The sequence below is a fragment of the Podarcis filfolensis genome, assembly GCF_964270895.1.
Source record: "Podarcis filfolensis genome assembly, chromosome: 5".
Lineage (NCBI taxonomy): Eukaryota > Metazoa > Chordata > Lepidosauria > Squamata > Lacertidae > Podarcis > Podarcis filfolensis.
Window position 1 is genome coordinate 49,596,338 of NC_139608.1, and position 19,589 is coordinate 49,615,926.

The 19,589-nt window shown below is 39.9% G+C and overlaps 1 protein-coding gene across 25 annotated transcripts in view; it reads right to left on the bottom strand.

Moving 5' to 3' along the window:
* ABLIM1 (actin binding LIM protein 1) overlaps positions 1 to 19,589 on the bottom strand; it is a 215,778-nt gene that overhangs the window by 24,878 nt on the left and 171,311 nt on the right. For 15 of the 25 annotated variants that reach the window (XR_014548860.1, XR_014548861.1, XR_014548862.1 and 12 more), the window contains 4 exons: positions 19,134 to 19,289; positions 12,888 to 12,932; positions 10,570 to 10,605; positions 9,636 to 9,765 (listed from right to left, as the gene is read on the bottom strand). Coding sequence is in view for 6 of the 25 variants with exons in the window: in XM_083616695.1 (XP_083472821.1) it covers positions 9,636 to 9,765; positions 10,570 to 10,605; positions 12,888 to 12,932; positions 19,134 to 19,289 (367 nt within the window). In the remaining 19 variants the exon portion in view is untranslated. Of the gene's footprint in view, positions 1 to 287; positions 393 to 2,962; positions 2,984 to 9,635; positions 9,766 to 10,569; positions 10,606 to 12,887; positions 12,933 to 19,133; positions 19,290 to 19,589 lie in introns of all 25 variants that reach the window. The other 10 variants (XR_014548876.1, XM_083616699.1, XM_083616696.1 and 7 more) reach the window with 4 other exon arrangements.

Genomic DNA, 19,589 nt, shown 5'->3' on the forward strand with positions numbered 1-19,589 from the left:
GGCTTGGGCCATGTACATGATGTTCTTAGCAAACTACATTGTATCCTCCCTATTCCAAAATCTCTAAGAGAAAGATTTAATTTCAACGCTTAAATCTTTCTGCGGCCAGCTTTTTCTAATTCCTCTCAAAATAAAACTAACAAGCCCTGCATTTCAAAGCAGTTCATGGTATACTCCAAAAAACAAACGAACTAAACAGCATGAGATAATGGAGACAAGACAAGGGTTACAAAGGCTACTGGTCTACACTATGACAGGACACCAAGACATACATTGCCAGCTCCTACCTGGAACATGGAAATGTTTAGGGGCCTGAGCGTAAGTTGGTGTTAGAGGGCGACTGTCTGGCCGGTAAGGGGCAGGGGAGTTCCGACCGCTGGACGGCTCATTGCCTCCAATGAGGAGAATGGGGAAACAGAAACAAAAACAAAAACAGCAGTAAAGAAGCAGGCATAATTCAAAAACCCAACCAAAAGACGGTGGAAAAGGAAAACCAGGGAGGAAACGAACAAAAAATATATATAGTTGGTAGTCAGGAAATATGGCTAGCATTGGAAGGCACTGCTAGTCTGTGCTAAGAGAGACATTCACATCAGGCTGGAATCAGGCAGCTTGCATCCTCTCATTTGTACATTCCAACAACATGCGTGAGGAAGAATGCAGTCAAATTAAATGGACAAGCCGTGGAGCGGAATGGGAAGTTACGTGGTAATGATTTAATATCAGCCAGGGTTCACACTTTCAGTTGAAGAGTCATGGCATTTGGCAAAGTCATTGCTAGGCAAACCCCAAGTCAAATTATCTGCACCCTTAGAAGAGAATCATTCATTTCAAATGATCATACATGTACGAGAAGGAGAAAAGCTTCAGATTAATTATTCTGGTTTGCTCTTTCTTTGATTGATCAAACTAGCATAAATAAATAACTACACTCCCTTCTCTCTAGGGTCTTGTTTTTCATCTCATCTCCAGGAAATTCTCTTATGGTAGGTATGATGAGCCTGTGGCCCTCGCAATGAGGCTGAACTCTAACTCCTGTCAGCAGATCCATACAGAACTTGTCTGGGGCCAGGGGCTGGAGTCTTGTTAGAATCAAGTTATAAACTCAAACAGCACAAGTTCAGCAGGCCCCTGACAGGCTCCCCCAGCCAGCTTAGCACTCTAAAGGTCCAGGACAAGTGTACCCGGCTGTCTTCCCCTCTGCACAGGCCTGTCTGACAGTCCTGGGCAGCATGGCCAATCGTCAGGGATGACAGGAGTTGTAATCCAACAACTGCTAGAGGGGGGGAGGGGGCACATGGGGAGCTGTTCTACTGACACTTTCCCACATTTTCATTCATGAACAGAAGCAGTCAAAGTATGTTTTCCCTTCAGTGCCAACTGCACAGCCAGTGATACATAGTGATTAAGTGAGTGACTGAAAGTTTGGACTGGAGATTCCTTCTAATCAACAGGGAGACCAATGCATTGTCGTATAAACTCCAATTGTGTGAAATACAGCTGCACACATAGGTGTTTTATGCTTGCATGGAAGGGACAGCGTATAAAACCTGTCCAAGCTTTTCAAGCTTGAACTATGTCAACAGGACTCTGAATCACTTTATATGTCCTATGTTGTTAGCCTGCTCTTCAACCCAAAGGGTCTTCAGAGCAGCTCACAAATGAAGAGGATTAGAAACAGTCAACTAAAACAAATACAGCAATTATAAAGCCAGTGTAACAGCGGAAGCCAATATTAAAAGTAGATTAAAAAGAGCTAAGCAAGATTAAAACCATTATTCAAATGGTATCTAAAATGCCTAGACAACTAAAACAGTCTACAAGTGGCACCGTAAGGTAACAGAGTCAACACCAGGTGAGCCTCCCTGGAAAGGGCCTGTGTCTGCTATTGAGTGGCACTCTCTGATACAGTTTTCTGATGTGCGAACTGTTCCTTTAAAAACCTGGGAGTGGATTTTCAATATGCTGAAGGGAGGGAATCCAATTCATTCACTTCATAGATTACTCAACTCATCCCAAAAGCTCAGGATCAGGAAGAACTTAGTTTATGTCTATCCTCATACACGCGGCTTTTCAAAGACACGAGCGATCAGTATCAGTGCTAAAAAAATGTGAATGATTGCTTGGAGATAGACATATATTTTCTGTAGAATATGTATTTATTAGAAAATAAACATTAAATCAATTGATGTGGTGTATTTACAGTGGGTTATGGTAACCTCTTTATTTGCTCTCAGGAGCTGGAGGGAAATTAATCGTGCATTTAACAGGACATACATGAAAGCAAGTTGAAACAACTTTAGACTGTCTCTGCATGGCAGCTCTTCTACACATCATGCATGTGTGGCAGTGGTGCGGAGAGAAAACGGACACTGGAAACCAGTCCTCATGGAGTGGCTGCTATGTGGCTTCAAGTGGCCTCCATGTGGCTTTTATGCTATGCTAACTTTGTTTGTTCAAGGCAACATTTTACAGTACAAAATTGGGATGCACCATCATGTGGTTCTCAACCTGCTAGAAATCTCCTACAAACATGGACATTAAACTTTTTTAAAAAGAGGAATTGGTTATCAGCTTTTAATCACACTTTTTTTTTTTAACCTCTGTTTGGCTCTCTAGTAAAATTGCATTGAAATGCTATTTACAGAAAGCTGAACGGTGACAGTAATCTCTACTGACAAGCATTAAATGGAAAGAACACAGGACCCTTGATATTCTGGTCAAACAGACCTGTGCTACAGACTGAGCCACAGATTTACATATCTGTGAATAGAGGCCAATATGAGCCGCTGAATTGTGCCTAACATGTCGTTAGCTAAAGCAGGAAAATGTATCTGTTAGAATGACACTTGGAAGGAAGGAAGCATCAGCAAAGAGGGAGTGAAAATGGGTAAGAACAACAACACAAAGTCCCTCTGGGTATTGGAGAGGGGTGTCACAAGAGAGCTGAGACATGGCATACCTATGTAGAATGGAGCCGCATCTGAGAAAAGAAAAGGAAAAAAGTCATGTACAGAAATGAGGATAAAACAAAAGGGAGAATAGAGCTGAATGCGTTCATGAGAACCATGGCGGTACTCTTCAACTAAAAAAAGGAGAAAAAACATATGGCTATGTAAGCACATGTAATTAAAGGGTGGGGGAGTGCAGAAAGCAGTCATGGGAAGCACAGTGCTACTTTTTGGTTCTCAATCCAGCAGATAAGCTTATCAATAATTTTTAAGAGAAACTATCAATTGGTGCATGGCACAGGCCATTTGGTTTTCGCCTACCTCGTAGCAATCGTCCCAACTTTGTAAGGTTTTGCGGTTAGGCATTGTTTGACCTTTTGACGGGGGAGGGGAGGCATGGCCATCACCTGCCCCTCCAAGCTTAAGGGTATTCTGTTAAAGGAATCCAGGGGTGTGGATCTTGTCCGAAGCCCGGGGCGGGGCTAGGGCCATGACACGACCCTGTCAGGAACAGCTGGGGGAGCTTGAGTTGGTCTGCATTGACGGGGCTCCCCATTCTGGTGGTTTACCCTTACTGGACTCCCTGCACAGTGGGCAGGAGTCAGATATAATTGGGTCCATTCAATGCCTAAGCCAATTACCACTCACATTCTGTAATCAATAAAGTTGTGGCCAAAATATGCCCAACAACATTAACCTAATATCTGTGTCCTGGTGTGTTTTATTCCTCAAGGAGGGGGGGGCTGTGGGGTCTAGACACGAAAATCTTAACCCTTCCCCTCTCACATGTTCCTGTCTACTGCTTTTCTTTCTCATGTCTCGTTTTTTTTTTATCCATATGACTGACAATCAGTTGTTTTATAAGGACTTGAATTTTCTCCCCATCCTACTTGTGAAACTCCCTATACCTATAATGCAGTGGCAATTTTGGGAGATGGAGGGGAGGGGGTTATTGCTTAGTTTTGTTCTTGTTTTTATTATGCATTTTGTGTTTTCATCTTGTATTTTTATGTTGTTATCCACCCTGAGATCTTCAAATGAAGGGAATATACAAACTTAATAAACAATAAAACAAATAAGTTTTACTACAAACCAACCTTGCTGGGTCTTCTTAAGGGTGATTGATATAATGTATGTGATCCAAACCCCATGAAAGCAAAATGCATTCATGCAGGGGGTTTTTACCTATCCACCCTACTTGAAACATGCCGTTTCTAAATGCTTCAAAGCCAAAACTTTCAAAGAAGATGAACTCTCCCCTCCAGAAAGTCACAATCATTACCTTAGGTCCATTTAATTACTGATTTATTCAATATTGCCAATTGCAATTTAAAATGGCTGAGAATCTAGCACAAATCACCAAACACACATCTGGATGGTAGCTTCCTGTACTCTCATGTCACAGTTTGGCATCACAAGTACGTGGGAAGAACTCCTAGAAAGAGAAGCACCTTTCTTCCTGGGAGATGCTGTATGAACATTGTGAAGGCATCTGAGCACACAGCAGAGCCTGTGCTGGTTCCATAATTGCCACCATTAACTTTGTGCAGAAGTGGGGAAGCCCAGCATGGCCTTAAGCTATTGCTGAGTGTGGACTGCAGATATCAAAACATCACCCCTAGGCACATGCACACATAGTCATGCTGGCACTTTCGCATGGAAGTATATCCCATATCTTTATTGTATAAGATACAATTAATTGCCCTTCTGTTTTTCCCGATTTTGTCATTCGAATGGACAAAGCAGGACACAAATTTGAGTTACACACGAAAATCTTTATTTCAGAAACTGCTAACTATGAGCTGAACCTCAGTGAAGGTTTGCTATGTCAAATCTAAAGGTGCTCTACCGTTATGAGAGAGAATGGAAATGCCTTGAGAAAGGAGGAGGATGCTACAGTAGGTCTGCAGCATGGAAATGTTGAACTGGAGTTTATGGATCAAGTGCATGCAAACATGAATTGTGCCTCTGTTTTTAAGGGACCCCATGTGTAAAGGATGAAGTGAGTTTTGCTATGGTGAGGATTAAAACAAACCGGAACGAAAAGGTTGTAAAGTGTGTCTTATTACTGGAGAGAGGAGGAGGTTAAGAACTATTATCATTTCTCATAATGGCCCATGGAAACCATGCAATCTATTTAACATCCATATTACTTTAGTTCAGGACACTGAAATGTGTGTAGTATAACTTGAGCATAAATCTTCCTGGCTTTTAGCAATTCACCTAATCTACTGCTGCTCACATTAGCTCCTGAGTGAGTGATTCAGGAGGAGTTGAAAATTATATAGGGCACATTGGGAACAAGGGAGGATGGATACCGGGAGGAAAATGGGTAGACAAAGTGGCAGGATACAACAAAACCAAAACACCAAACCGGCTTGCAAATATAAAGGACAATTTTACTTAGTTCAACAAATTAAAGTGCAACGTGCATATCAAAGCCTGGAGATCTACATATGGCTATGTGAAGAACCCTTTCTTGCAACCATTCCCACTTACAGGACTTTGCGCTTCCAGTAGATAATTAACTGTAGAACGATTCACTTGTTTCAGCTGTGCTATGACACTATTACTATATACATTATTGGCAGAGTTGTGCCACTAGTTGACTGTATGTCTATAAGTATCTCCAGGCTTTGATATGCACATTGCACTCTAATTTGTTGAACTAAGTAAAATTGTCCTTTATATTTGCAAGCCGGTTTGGTGTTTTGGTTTTGTTGTATTACAATCGTTATAACACCTGATACTTTTTTTGTATACAAAGTGGTAGGATAGTCATCATGGAGGATCAATATACTGGCAGGAAGATGGAGCAAGCTACCTGGAACAGGTAGGGAATTTTAAGAGTTAAATAGTGTGACAGTATGAAAAGCAAGCTAAACTATGAAGATAGTTTTTAAGAGAGATGAATCTTAGCTTTTGACTATAAGTAATGATTGTACCATGTCACTCCAGACAATAAAAATGTTATATGAATGCACCCTCTCATGGTGGTTTGCCCAGTGGTAGAGGCACATGCTTTGCTTGCGATAACTCCCAGTATCAATTGCTGGCATTTCCAGGTAGGGTTAGGTAAGCTTCCTGTCTGAAACTGTAGAAAGCCACTGCCAATCAGTGTAGATATGCTATAAGGAAGCTTCCTGCATTCCTAAGACAGGAGCTGGGATTTGTTATATTAGAGCAAGCCTTGTTGTTCAACGCTGGGGTTTGCCAGTGTATGAGCTGGTAAAATGACCTGAATCTGGCCTTAGATTTGAGGGAAGAAGCCTATGTTAGAAGGCATTGTAAGTGAAAAATGTCTCTGTGCGAAGCTCGACAGACATGGCGTTATTTGTGTTGGAAGTTGAAGCATGGGGAGAGGTGCTACTGGAGACCTTACAGAAAATGTAGGACATGCCAATGTGTTTGAAGAGTGAGATTCAGAGTTATGGCAATTCCAGAGTTACGTTTCCAAGGCAGCAAAATTCTGTCACCTTGCTGTTCAAAGAGCCACACTTTCCTAAAACATAAGAAATGGAGCACTTCACCTAAGGAGACCCTTAGAAAGGACATACTTCCTCGAAGATGGAGAAGGTATGTCAGGTCTAACACAGTCATTATGCTGCAGGTCTGAGGCATGCCGGGAGTCACACAGCTGATAGCCACTTGATGGAGATGTGCCTTATTAGCTTTCCTTGAATGCTAATAAATCTCCAGTCTGTCTGACACTAGCTTGAATGGCCTGTCTCCTTACCTTTGACATGGGGAATGAAGTGGTGTCGGAAAGGGGAGTAGGGGCGGGAGTCATTGTGGGTGGAGATGGGACTGCTAGTGCGCAGGTGGGCTAACCGCTGCACACCGTTAGACTGCAGCTCTGCAGCGGCAAGAAACCGTGAGGCAAGACAAAATGGAAACAAAGAAAAGAGAACACAAAATAAGACAGAAGCAGGGCCAGTGGCTGGAGGCGGGGAGAGAACAGAGGGAGAAAAGCACTAAACAAACTAGGAAGAAATAAGATTACACAAATATTAGGAAAAGTCATAGGAAGAAGGTGAAAACTCAAGATTGCCACTGGATACTTCCTTAGTCCAGGCTTAAATTAGTACCCTCTCTATATAGCAAAAAATAACTATTATTCATGCATCAGACACCCTGAACCCAAATGAGTTTCAGAAGCAGCAGCTGTCTGGGTAACAACCTGACCAAACAATGCCAAAACAGGAGTACAAAGCCCTTTTAAAATTGTTTTAAGAAATTCTGGAAGAAGAGTTTAGTCATTCCACTAAGAACACCAGGAACACCTTGGGGCCTTATGATGAAAGTTTTTAATATAATATAGATACTGGAAGAGAGCCATTTTTGAATAGAATATATATTCTAATCAATGTAGTCTTTCATGTGGTTTATCAATGAGGGAATTTTCAAAAAGTACCTTTAGGTCACTTCCAAAATCATTCTGGAAATTTTAAGATCTGGGGTTACAAGAAATCTGCAAATATCTGCTATTGTGTGAATAACGGTGTTCCTTGTCCAACTTTGGGGGGGAAATTCCCAGTCATTTCAAAATATAATACTGGTTGTTTCCCCAGTAATTTGAACTGCTCTCAGAAACCATTTTATTTCCTGCATTTATTTAAATACACAATGTTAGAAAGCTATTCAAAATATCAGCAAAGCAAACTGAATCATTGTCTCAATCTTAATAAATCTCACAAATACGATTTTGGGAAATGGCATGTCCTACATCTTGTCATATTTAACACTCTTAAGTTAGTTAAATCATGGTTTAAAGGAAACACTGTACCATTCTTAGTTACAATTACAGGATTAAAAGTGTTGAAATACTAAATTCTGTTCATAGATTATGTTCACAGATTCACATATAGATCCTTCCTGAAATGGAATCAGTTGGAGATTAACAACTATATTTTATTGCTTTTGACTATATTATACTGACAGATAAGTACACCTAATGCCAAAATGCAGGTGGTTAAAAATGGAAGTGATAGCTTCTGATCTTTTCCTTGAGGCCATACCAGAGAAGGAAAGAGGAGTGGCTCATTCATTTGTCCTTAATTATTGTTGAGAATTATATCTGAATGAGGCCAATGCCATCTTGGATCATCATTTCCCACAGAAATAAAAACAACTAGCCAATTGTGCTCTGTCAAACTCTTAAGAAAGCCGGGATTTGCATATATGGAGCTATTATCACAAGAAGCAGAAATGTGAAGCCTTTTCATAGATTCCAATAGATTCAGTTGGCTCAACCATGTATATCTTGAAGAATTCATCATCATCTTGTCAGTGCTATATGATAAACCAAATTTCATTTGTGCCTTTTAAATGAAAAACCTCTTCAACATTTTAAGCTTACCATTTTAAGCTTACCATCATCATATGAAAGAACTCAAACTTGATACTAATAAATTCCTTTGTGAAAAACATGCATCTAGACATTTGCTTCACCTGCTTTTGGATAAGGTAGCTATGCAATTCTCCCTAACCTGAATCCCAAACCCTAGTTTTGGGGTTCCATATTGTTTCCAGAGTAAGGCTAAACAATTTTAATTTCCAGATTTTGCTCACAATGCTACCCATGAGCAGTTTATTTAGGGACATACGTTTTAAAGGCAAGACTTCAAAGAAAAATACAGCTTAATGCAAATCTCTGAAGTAGAAATTTCACTGTTTTGTGCATGCAACTTTAACAGATGAACTGGTTTTCAATTTGTAGACCTTAATGGCTAGCTAGGGGTGAATGCAGGCACAATATTTTAAGAGCTGTGGGTGCTACCCTGGAAAGATATTCACAGTGACCAGTTGATAGTTAGCTTTCCTCAGCAGGAAAAAGCTCTGAAAAGAACAATTCTGCCAGTTTGAGGCTATATTTAGCTATTCACAGGGCTGGCCCCTGTGATGCCACCAAGAAATCTCTTCCTGCCTCAAACACTCAGAAGAGATTTATGTTTTATAAACTTAAGTTTTCTTTAAAATAATTAAGAAGGCACAAATTAAATGTTATTTTTTTAAAGGAAGACATAAGTGCGGAGGCAAGCCTAACAACTGAGCCAGCATTTGATTCACTGGTGTGTACAGTGGACATTTCAGATGTGAAAGCAGGAAGGAAGGAAGGAAGGAAGGAAGGAAGGAAGGAAGGAAGGAAGGAAGGAAGGGCTGTGGAATTTGCATTTAACTTTCAAAACTTTTTTTATGTCTGTCTTCACACTAAGATTTTAAATAAAGAATTTTCCTGTTTTTAAAGATGGCCTTCCATTTCAACATCAAAGCAGAGAGGTCATGTGGACTGCGAGGTTTGATTATCAGGAGTATTCCATAGTCTGAAACCAAGGACTCATTAAAAAGGTCCCTATAGCATGATATTCAACATTACTTGCCACTTATAAAAGAAAGGATAAGCAACCAATTTAATTTCCCAACAGTAATAGCTTTACCCTAAGACTCAAACATTCCCCCTAACAAAAAGACACATTGCAGGAAATTGTGTGCTTTTCTCTAATTGGCATAGATTCTAGGCAGCTTAATTAAAAATATCAAAAAGTGCAAAGGAAGGGGGAGGGAACCAAACCGTATGCAAGAAGTCATGTAATACTAAAGTGTCAGATTACTTTTCTATGCAATTCTATGATATAAAGAAGCTAAGATTCTGTGGCTTGGCCACTTGCCTACATTGGGCCTTACCAGGTCTGTGAAAATGTTGTGGTGAACGTGACATTGTGGGAGTGTAGCTGTGACGACTGTACACAGGAGAACCAATGGACCCCTGGCTGGTAGACCGGTGTATCATCCGATCCCGAAGATCCTGATATCCCTGAGGTAAGAAAATATTTTACATATATATTATAATATTCAGGGTTATAATGGTTAAGATACTGCTAAAATGTTTTTTTCCAGAGTAACTCACTGCTTCAGTTCCTTGACAGTTGGAGACAAACTAGATGTTACAAAAAAGCATTTCCCTCATAACATGGGAGCTGACACTCAAGAGAGTTGGGAGCCATTTAAAAAATATTAGCCTGTCCAAAAAGTCTATCATTGAAACACTGAACATGGAAGCACCAAAAATTCCAGAGGCTTCATACTAGCATGAAAATGGAGCTCCTGAAGTCACCTAACCCCACCTTAACCCTTCCAAAATTTGCTATATATTACTGGGTAAGGATGTTGAATAGTCTGTTCCATTCATTCCCAACTGTCATATAGAAGGAACCCTGCATATATGATTACATTGCTAACCAGATCCAACTATTCAGTTTGTTTCCACTACTTAACAACAGTTACTGATCCTGCTCCCTGCTCACTTCTTCACCTTTGACCTCTGAAATTTCAGTGTCCCAGTTATGTAACCATACTGCCCCTGAGTCTTTTGATTTTTTTAAAGCAAAACCCGAGCCTGCCATTATGAGATGAGATGAGATTGCATTGAGGGAAATAAGCTAAATAAATGCCATGTGCATTTTGCTGCTGAATTGCATTCAGCACAGTGGACTGCATAGTCACAGAATGGCAGCTTACAAGAAGGCAGCACGCAACAAGCAATACTACTGTTTTACCGGTAGTCATATTACTATCATCACCATCGTACAATGCAGGGCACAGCTTCCATTGAACTTACTTCTGCAGATGGAGTTGGAGAGAGTGTCCTTGGAGACTGCAAGACATGGAAGAAAGGAAATTGTAGATAGAGGATTACTCCCAATGTGTCACAAATCCATTAGTAGTTGTCATTTCAGTTGTGTTATTTATTTAAAAATATTTCTGAAACACTTAATATTCAAATAAACCCTCAATGTTGTGTGCAAACAATGCAAATCAGCGTAAAAACAATAAAACGACATCATAGAAACAGAAATTCAGCGGTACAGGGCCTGAGTTGATGGATTAGGGGAAGTTTGCCGAAAAGAAAGTATGCCTTTAACAAGACAATCAAAGGAAATTGCTGTGATGCTTCATGTAGGGCAAAGAGAAGGGCACGTCAATGTGCAGGGGAAAGAGCAGAAAATGCCTGTTTTCAGTTTACCTACTCTATGATATCCTGTAGAGTGCTGATCTAAATGATCTTACAGGTTCATACACGGTCAGGTGGCCTTTCAGGTAACCTGACCCCAAACTGTTCCGTTATCAAGGTGACAATATGAAAAAGTTGATTGGAAACTCCTAAAGATTATTCTATGGCACTGCCTACTCATATCCAGATTTAGGAAACTGCTTGAGTTTCAAGCAACCTCCACATACACTTAATTTAATCAAATATTCTAAAAGAGCAACCTATAACAAATGACTCCTCCTCTACCTGCAAAGATGGTAATCACAAGTGTGATTAATTTGACAGCTACCATAGTTGGACAGAAAGCTTTCACAATGGCGATCCCTGTATTAAGTATCTAATCGGCTCAGGGTTTTGAATGACACCAAGCATTCAAATTTCCGGATGACTTTTACAGGGGGGTGCCAATTTTTTTTAATGATCCTTGGCACTGAAGGCAGGTTGGCTGCATCTGGTAAACCTTGTCTAGATAAAACTCGGGGGGGGGTTATTACAGCAGAAGTGGGAACCTTTGGCCTTTCAAATGTTGCTGAACTACAAGTGACATCAGCTTGCTAGAGGTTGATGATGGAGGTTGTAGTTCAGTAACATGTAGAGAGCCAAAGGTTCCCCATACCTGTTATGCAGGAAGAACAGAATTTTGTGTAACGTAAAGAAATAGAAAAATTATCCATCCTTTCTCTGATATCTGCTGTTTGAGGATCTCTTATCATGTTAAAGCAAACTTCTGTAAGGTGCATTGCCATATGCTGAATCATGTCCTTTCAGGCCCAGGATGTAGGATCAGTATATGTAGTATGCTTGCATCCCACCATTATACAAACAACCAATTTTAACCTCACAGTTGCCACCTTTTATGATGTATGCTAGGCTAAGCAATAATAACTAATAACACTCTCCATAGCTGTACAGGGATTTTAATCCACACCGAAGCCCAACACTTCAGCCATTGTACCACATGGGTTCTTGAGCATATCTTGGATGGTCTGGGATTGTGGTTGTTATATAAGTTGTTATATACTTGCTGCATCACACACAGAGATAGAGAGTCCAAAGGATGCATCCAAAAGCACTGTGACAAGAAGAAAAATAGCAACAAGCTCTGTACCACAAACACTTGTGCAAGAGTTCTGAAAATCCTGTTAGAGGTGGGTCTGCTTGGTAGCAGTTCTCATTCTTTATTGCTTAGGAGAAGCTACAGTCTTTTGCCAAGCAGACGAACATATGTGGGTTTAGCTTCATTTTTTGTATGCAGCGCTCTAACTTAGGCCTGCACAATTTGTGACTCACCAGCCTGAATGCAGTCCACCAGCCAAGAGGGGCTCAACAAACCTTTCGTTTCCCTACCTGCCTGGTATTGCAAAAGAAGGGATTGCAAGTATCTAGCAGGTCGCAAATCATGGCTTACTGGCTGTGTTTTAGCTTGGTGGGTCACAAGTTGTACAGGCTTGCTCTAGCATTAAACATTCCTTCCCTGAACTGAAGATGACTTCATATATGGAAGAGCTTTTTTGGATCTAACCCCATATCAACTATGCCATTGTTCAATCCAGTCTCCATGGTTACATAGTGGCTTGGTACATCTAGCGATGCGGAAATCACAATGCTATTCCAGATCATCTTTTGCCAGCTGGGTCATGTGAATCTGCCATGAAATAAAAGTGCTAAATTCCAATAATGTGTCATGATGTAGAAATCAAACATATTCAGGACTTGTCCAACAATCTCTTATTCAACCTTACGGACAAACACAGGATAATTCAATGATTGCAAGTGAGGCATCAAAGAAACTGTCTTTCTTTCAAGCCAACTTTAGCTTTGCATGTTGTTATACCACCACCAAGTCACCTCTGTGGAGTTTGTACTGTCTTTTTCTTTCAACTTACACTTTCATCGTGCACAGGAGAACTGCCATATCTTGAACTCTGAGTCTGTTAAGGAAAGTTTGGGTTCATCATTCTTTTTTGTAAATTCTAAGAAGTTTTTATCAGAACATAATGCAGAGCAAAGCCTAGAAATTACTAATCTCAGGTGCAGCAGGGTAGCAAAAGGAAATACCCAGGTGGAGTCTAGTGAAAATGGAATTTCAGGTTGTAAATTAATAGTCTGGGGCTTGACCCTAAAACATCATTTGGTCCATTTTTCTAGTGCTGGCAGTCTAGAAAACCATTTTTTCTGGGTTTTGATTACTGAGTCTTAGTTCTCTATGTTTTTACAGTGGTGAAGGGTTTTACACCAAAATTCAAGCCACATTTAGACTATCATATATCAGCTTAATAAACTGAGATAGTAACAAGCCTCTTGGCCAATTCTAGTGGAATCTATACACATATAAAAACCGTTCTGAAAATGTGTTTTTAAAAATATAGTGGTACCTCCGGTTAAGTACTTAATTCGTTCCAGAGGTCTGTTCTTAACCTGAAACTATACTTAACCTGAAGCACCACTTTAGCTAATGGGGCCTCCTGCTGCTGCCGTGCGATTTCTGCTCTCATCCTGAAGCAAAGTTCTTAAACCGAGGTACTATTTCTGGGTTAAAGGAGTATGTAACCTGAAGCATATGTAACCCGAGGTACCACTGTACATTTTTTCATAAGACTCACCATTGCCATCTAGTGTCACATTGTATATTGCACTTAAAATGTTTTATTTGCAGCTGAATAGCTGAGTCCTCTGTCTTTTGCACAAATGAGCAAGAAGTCTTCCATTAACTATAGCTTCTTGTTTCCTCTGTATTGGGATACTATGCTTAACAGCGTCAGAACAAGCCAACATGTTAAGTGATGTTTGATGTTGGCTAAATATCCATCCTGTCTTTTTCTGAAACTGTTAACTGTAGTTTCCAGATTTGAATGAAACAGGAAAATAAAGTTAAAGCAAAGAGATCACATTTGTAGCCAAGAGGCTTGTTCATATCTCTGTTTATTAAGCCAAGATATGATTGTTCAGACAGACCCAGTGTATGTTATGTCCAAGACAGTGTATGTGGGCTCCTTTGGAAGAGCGGAATATAAATCTAATAAATTGAAAAAAGAAAGATAACTAGCCTCCAACTTTGTGGGCTAGAAGACATTTTCCTGAAAAAACCAAGTAATACTGTTGCACTATTACAAGGTGTATCCACTGTAGTAGGTATTCCACTGATAAAAGGTACTCTTATTGCCATTTTAAAACATTCCTGTTTACCTAGGCATTTGATGGCTGAAATATTTTGTTCCTAGAAACCTTGACATTATTTAGTTGTGCACAGTTGTCTGTTCTTTAATTTTTTAAAAAATTATTGTTTTTGTTGTTTTGATGTTTGCTTCCCTGAGTGAAATTTATGATTTAATAAATACATAAAATAAGTACAGGCACAGAAAGTGCATTATATGTGTGTGCCTTGCAACAGCACCCACAAAGTGAAGCCTATGGGACTGGTTTGTGTAACAGGCATGATTCTAAATCAGGGTACTGGCCTCAGATGCTTCAACACTTTCCGTATCCATTGTGATGTCAATAATGGCGATATTATTGATTTAAAGGGAAGCAAGGCAGGACTGAATTCCAAAGAGCTCTAATAAGATTTTAGCTCATGATGGATACAAATACTCAGTCAAAATGTTATACAAACTCTGAAGGAATGGAGCTCCTGGAAAAACTCTAGCTAAGAAGCCACAGAACTAGTTCCATGATTGGTATAACTCACCTGACCATTAAAAACAGACCAGAGAATGTAGATCTGGAGCCAAAGGATGTCTCAAGGAAGAACTAGGAGAACTGTTAAGTTATTAATCCACCTAAGTATGTTCCTGGTTCAAAACCAGCCGATGACCATGTTAGTCATGTGATATCCATGCTACCATTAGCATAAAACAACTACTATGCAAGTTAATACCAGAAAGAAGCCAAAAACTATTTACTGTTACTATTTACATTGCTTCATAGCAGGATCTATTATCATGACACACATTAAGCACACTAAGTATGTTTTCTGTGCTCCATTGCTGGGTAAGTGATTCTATGCAATCAGCAATCAGATTATACAAAAAGGCATTGCTCCATAAAAAGCAAGGATTAAGCAAGGCAGAAGCAGAAGATAGCTAGAGGTCCTTAGAAAGAAATGCAGCCAAAACAACATTCCTGAAGGAAAGTGAACAACGATTAAATGGATCACAGCAATCATACAAGCAGTAGGCAGCCAAAGCCTCTGTCTTTCCTCATTCATCAGATACAATGGTGTAAGAGAAGCTGTGGGGAGTTTGCAAATAGGAATACAACCATAACATGTATGAACTATACTAAAAGCATATGTGCTACAATCAAAGACCAACCTTTCACTACCAGAATTATTTATTTTTCGATAACTTTTTGCTTTATTGGCCAATCAGATCCTCTGTGTTCATTTCTGAACAAGAAGATTAACTGGTTGGTTTCCACTAGGTGGCACTATGTGAAAACATTTTCCATAATAAGATCTGACAGTAGTAGTTCAAAGACTGAAATATTAAATTCAGTGATCAAACACTTTACAAGAGATACAGCTTTAAAGGGTTGGAATGCTAAGTTGTGGGTTGTTATCCAAATTAACTTTAGTGCCAGAACTGGTGTGTGTGTGTGGAGAGGAGTGAGTGTGGAGAGGAGTGAGTCTCTCATTAGGGAGTTAAAGGGGAGTTAAAGGGAGTTAAAGAGTGGGTAGAGAATCAAAACAAAGAAAGGACACAAGCTGTAGCTTGGAAGAAATGGACGCAGTAAGTGAGTGCATCCAATCCTTGAAAAAAAGCTAGTTATGCTTATGTGCACAAATAATATTCCTGGCTGGCCTAGCTGTCAGCAGCAACAATGCCTCTGGTCTCTAGTCCATACATTACGGAAAAAGACAAAGAAGATGGCAAAGCAGTTTCATAGCTTAGAAGAGAACAGGTTTTGTAGCTGATCTGTTGCTGTTGCAGCTATCCTGACAGTGGTCACATTTCAGAGAAAGTTGAACACAGGCAGGGTGCTTCCAGAGTGACTGCTATTTGTTCATTTGGGAACCTTGCTTCCATAATGGAATCCAAGGAAATGTATGTGTGGTTCCCAGTCACCAATTCAAACACGGACTGGTCCTTCTTGGCTTCAGACCATACTCTAGTCAGCAGGCATGTCCAACAGATAGATCATGATCTACTGGTAGATTGTGGGGTGTTCCTGGTAGATCCTAGTTGACCTCTGGCCCCTCAGCGATCTCCTTACAAAAAAGCAAAAAAACCAAAAAACCCCCACCAACTTTGGCTTCCTAAAAAAAGCTCCACAACTTTGGGTAGATCACTGCCAGATTTTTTATACTGTGAGTAGATCGCAGTCTATTGGGAGTTGGACTAGTGCAACCCAAATATTGCTCTTTTGTCATAGGCTACATGCAGAACTATAATTAACCAGAGGAGGATTTAGGGGAGCGCAACCAGTTTACCCACACTGGGCCCCGAGCCAAGAGGGTGCCGTAGTGGATTCTGCAACAATGGTGAATAATGGAAGGCGAGGTGGGGGTGAATTTTGTTGTCACACGGGATGCCGCTGAAATTCTAAAGCCCAAAGTTCACCACTGAACTGATTTTTCAGATTTCAAGAGGTACAGCACTGTGTTTGCACATTCCCACTATGTTCTGAGTACTGTCACCTAAATTGCCTCCCCATGTTATATGTATGAAGGGGCAATGTATATTTGGCTCCACCTCCAATGTCACAATGCTCCTCTCAACCCTTCACATGTTGAGCATTTTCTCCCTACAGTTTAGAACCCTGAACTTCTGATCATACATTTTCAGTCTGCAAGCTATTATTGGGGGCGGGGGTGGGGGACTTGTTCATCACAGCACAGAAATAAAGAATGCAGTTAATGTAGGGGCGGGGGGGAATGGAGTAAAGGCAGAGTGACTTGTCAAGTCACATGAATAAATAGTCTTAAATGAGGAGAGATTTTCTGTGTAAATATTTTTTATTCACACATAAAATCTAACATCAGTTTGATATCATGTTTCATTATTGATTTTGCTTTGCAAATATTTACCAGGCTGCTTTTTAGGGAAATGCATAAGGAAAGTTGCCCTCTCCAAAGGTATTTACATAGACCTTTATTTTTTCCACTGCGCAGAAGCTATTGAGGATAATGTTTCTTAAGAACAGGACATGCAACTCTTGCACTTGTGAACATTTTTGATCTAATTCTAATTCTAATATATGGATGTTGCTGTGCACTTCTGAAATCATTGTAGTTTCCATTTGGAAACACTATTCTCTCTCTCTCTCTCTCTCTCTCTCTCTCTCTCCTGTATCTGGCAAATTAGTGCTGATTTTGATTACTGTGTTTTTCTCCATTGAGGAAAAGTAGAGACAGTGGCTTACATAAGACCAGATACAGCACAATCCTATGATTGTTAATCAGAGATAAGTCCCCTTGTGTTCGGTGGGTCTTACTCTTAGGCAGATGCATATGAGACTGCAGCCTTAGAGATTTTTTTGGAAGAGACAAATTTTAACCATGACTTCCTGGTTCAAAGCTCAGTTCCTTAGCACTTAACGCTATACATCTTTCTGAGTGCTTTCTTCCCTTCTCCTACCTGTTCTCTGCCTGACAATGACACACACACTGCTCTATTCTAGCATAGCTCTAATTCCTTATCTTCAGATGGCTACTGAATTTAGACAGATTGGATCTCATGATCAGACCCTACTTGCTTATCAACCTGAATAATAATCATAATCTGTATATTTATCTCTGCCTTTCACTCACACACACACATACATATTTTTTGTTATTATCTGCTCTTTATTGAGTATTTCAATTCAGAGCAGGAAACAATAAAAAAGTAATATAAATATACAGAAAAAAGATAGTGTACAAAAATTACAGGATCCATAAAAGGCTCCTCCAATAAATAGCATACTAACTCTTTGGTTTATGATGATAAAGCAAACAAAGTTAAATAGAAGTGAGAATCAACAGCACTGATCCTACATTTTTACCTGGCTCTAACCTTTACTGCAAACCCAACATGGACTTTCACTTATACTGCACAATGCACAAGCTAACATTTAGAGGCATGTACTGCTTCACCGAAAAAACAAAATGCTTAAAAGAAACATGTGAATACAAGATGTAAGTGAAGAAGTCACTTGCCAAAGGCTACCAACTCTTTTCATGGTAGAACCGGGAAGAAGAAAAACCCTCTTAGTCAAGTACCTTCTCGATTGTATTATTCCACTTTCTAGTATTAGCATAAAACAGCCATGATGTTGTGTCTCCACTGCCAGAAGTGCTATGACTCTAAATACCAGTTGCTGGAATGCTGTTGTGTTCATGTCCTGCTTATGGCATCCCATAGGCAACTGAGATTACTGAGCTCTTTTTGACTTTGCATAATCATGCAAATACTCTGTAGTTAAAAAGCAAAAGCAAAAATATGGAATCATACAATTGTAGAGTTGGAAGAGACCACAAGGGTCATCTAGTCCAACTGCCTGCAATGCAGGAATTTTTTGCCCATTGTGGGGCTTGAACCCATCACTCTGAAATGAAGAGTCTCATGGTAAACCAAATAAGCTATCCTGGAAGCTCAAACCTGAATTGGGTTACTAAATTAAATATATGCCTTTGTTTCCAGGGCCAGTAGATCTCTGTGTTTTAGCATAGCTCATACTCTTTGGGTCTTGACTTATCCACTCCTGGAATACAACCCTTAAGTAAAAAAAAGGGTGCCACTCCTACTGAATTAGTACCCCTTTGGTCCCACAAAAGCTCCTGAACTCCTGATGTACGCCTTCTGTTTCAAAATCACATGCTATTAGATAGAACCACTGTGCTTGCTTCATACATGCATTTGGTAACTGCCATGCTTCTACAAGGAAAAGGGGGCTGTAAACTAAATGTGGTCCTTGCAGCTAAAGGCGTTAATTAAAAAGGTAAGCAACAAAGAGGAGCCATATGCTTTCTCGTTGCAGAAGCCTTCATGCTGCAAAACAAATAATGCCATCATTATTTTTTTAAGGCCAGAGAGATGTGGAATGTTTGCACAGATCAGCAAGAGGAGCATCAAGTTTATACATCAGGCAGAAGCTAAGCTGACTTTTAGAAACAGTGCACATAAGAGAATAGGTGAACCCCAGTTCATTACCTCTCCAAGACTCTGCCTCTCCTGTCTCTCCTCGTAGGCGGAAGTGTAGAAGGGCTCATAAGTAATTAGGTCTGGACGCTCAATGTCATAAATGGCCTTGACTTTGGGAATGGCTGCTAAATCCTTATAATCAAGGATCTCATTGTCTACTTTTGCCTGAAGGTCAAAGACAGAAGATAAATTAAACACACAAACTTGTAGATTTTTTTTAAAATATACAGTTCATTATTTAGGGACTTTGCTTCTATAGTAGGCTTAAAGAAAACCTCATAGCCCGTCTATTATTTTTCACGGAAGCTACTCTTTTTTCGTTTGGCCTTATGCATCTTTTTTAAAAGAGTGGAACATTTATTTATTTTTTTGAGTTAAAGCCTAGACTTGGCAATACATCAGTCCCAGTCTGCTATGAAGTCTAAATTCAGCTCTGCCAGTAACTCAGTGGGTAGCCTTTGGGCA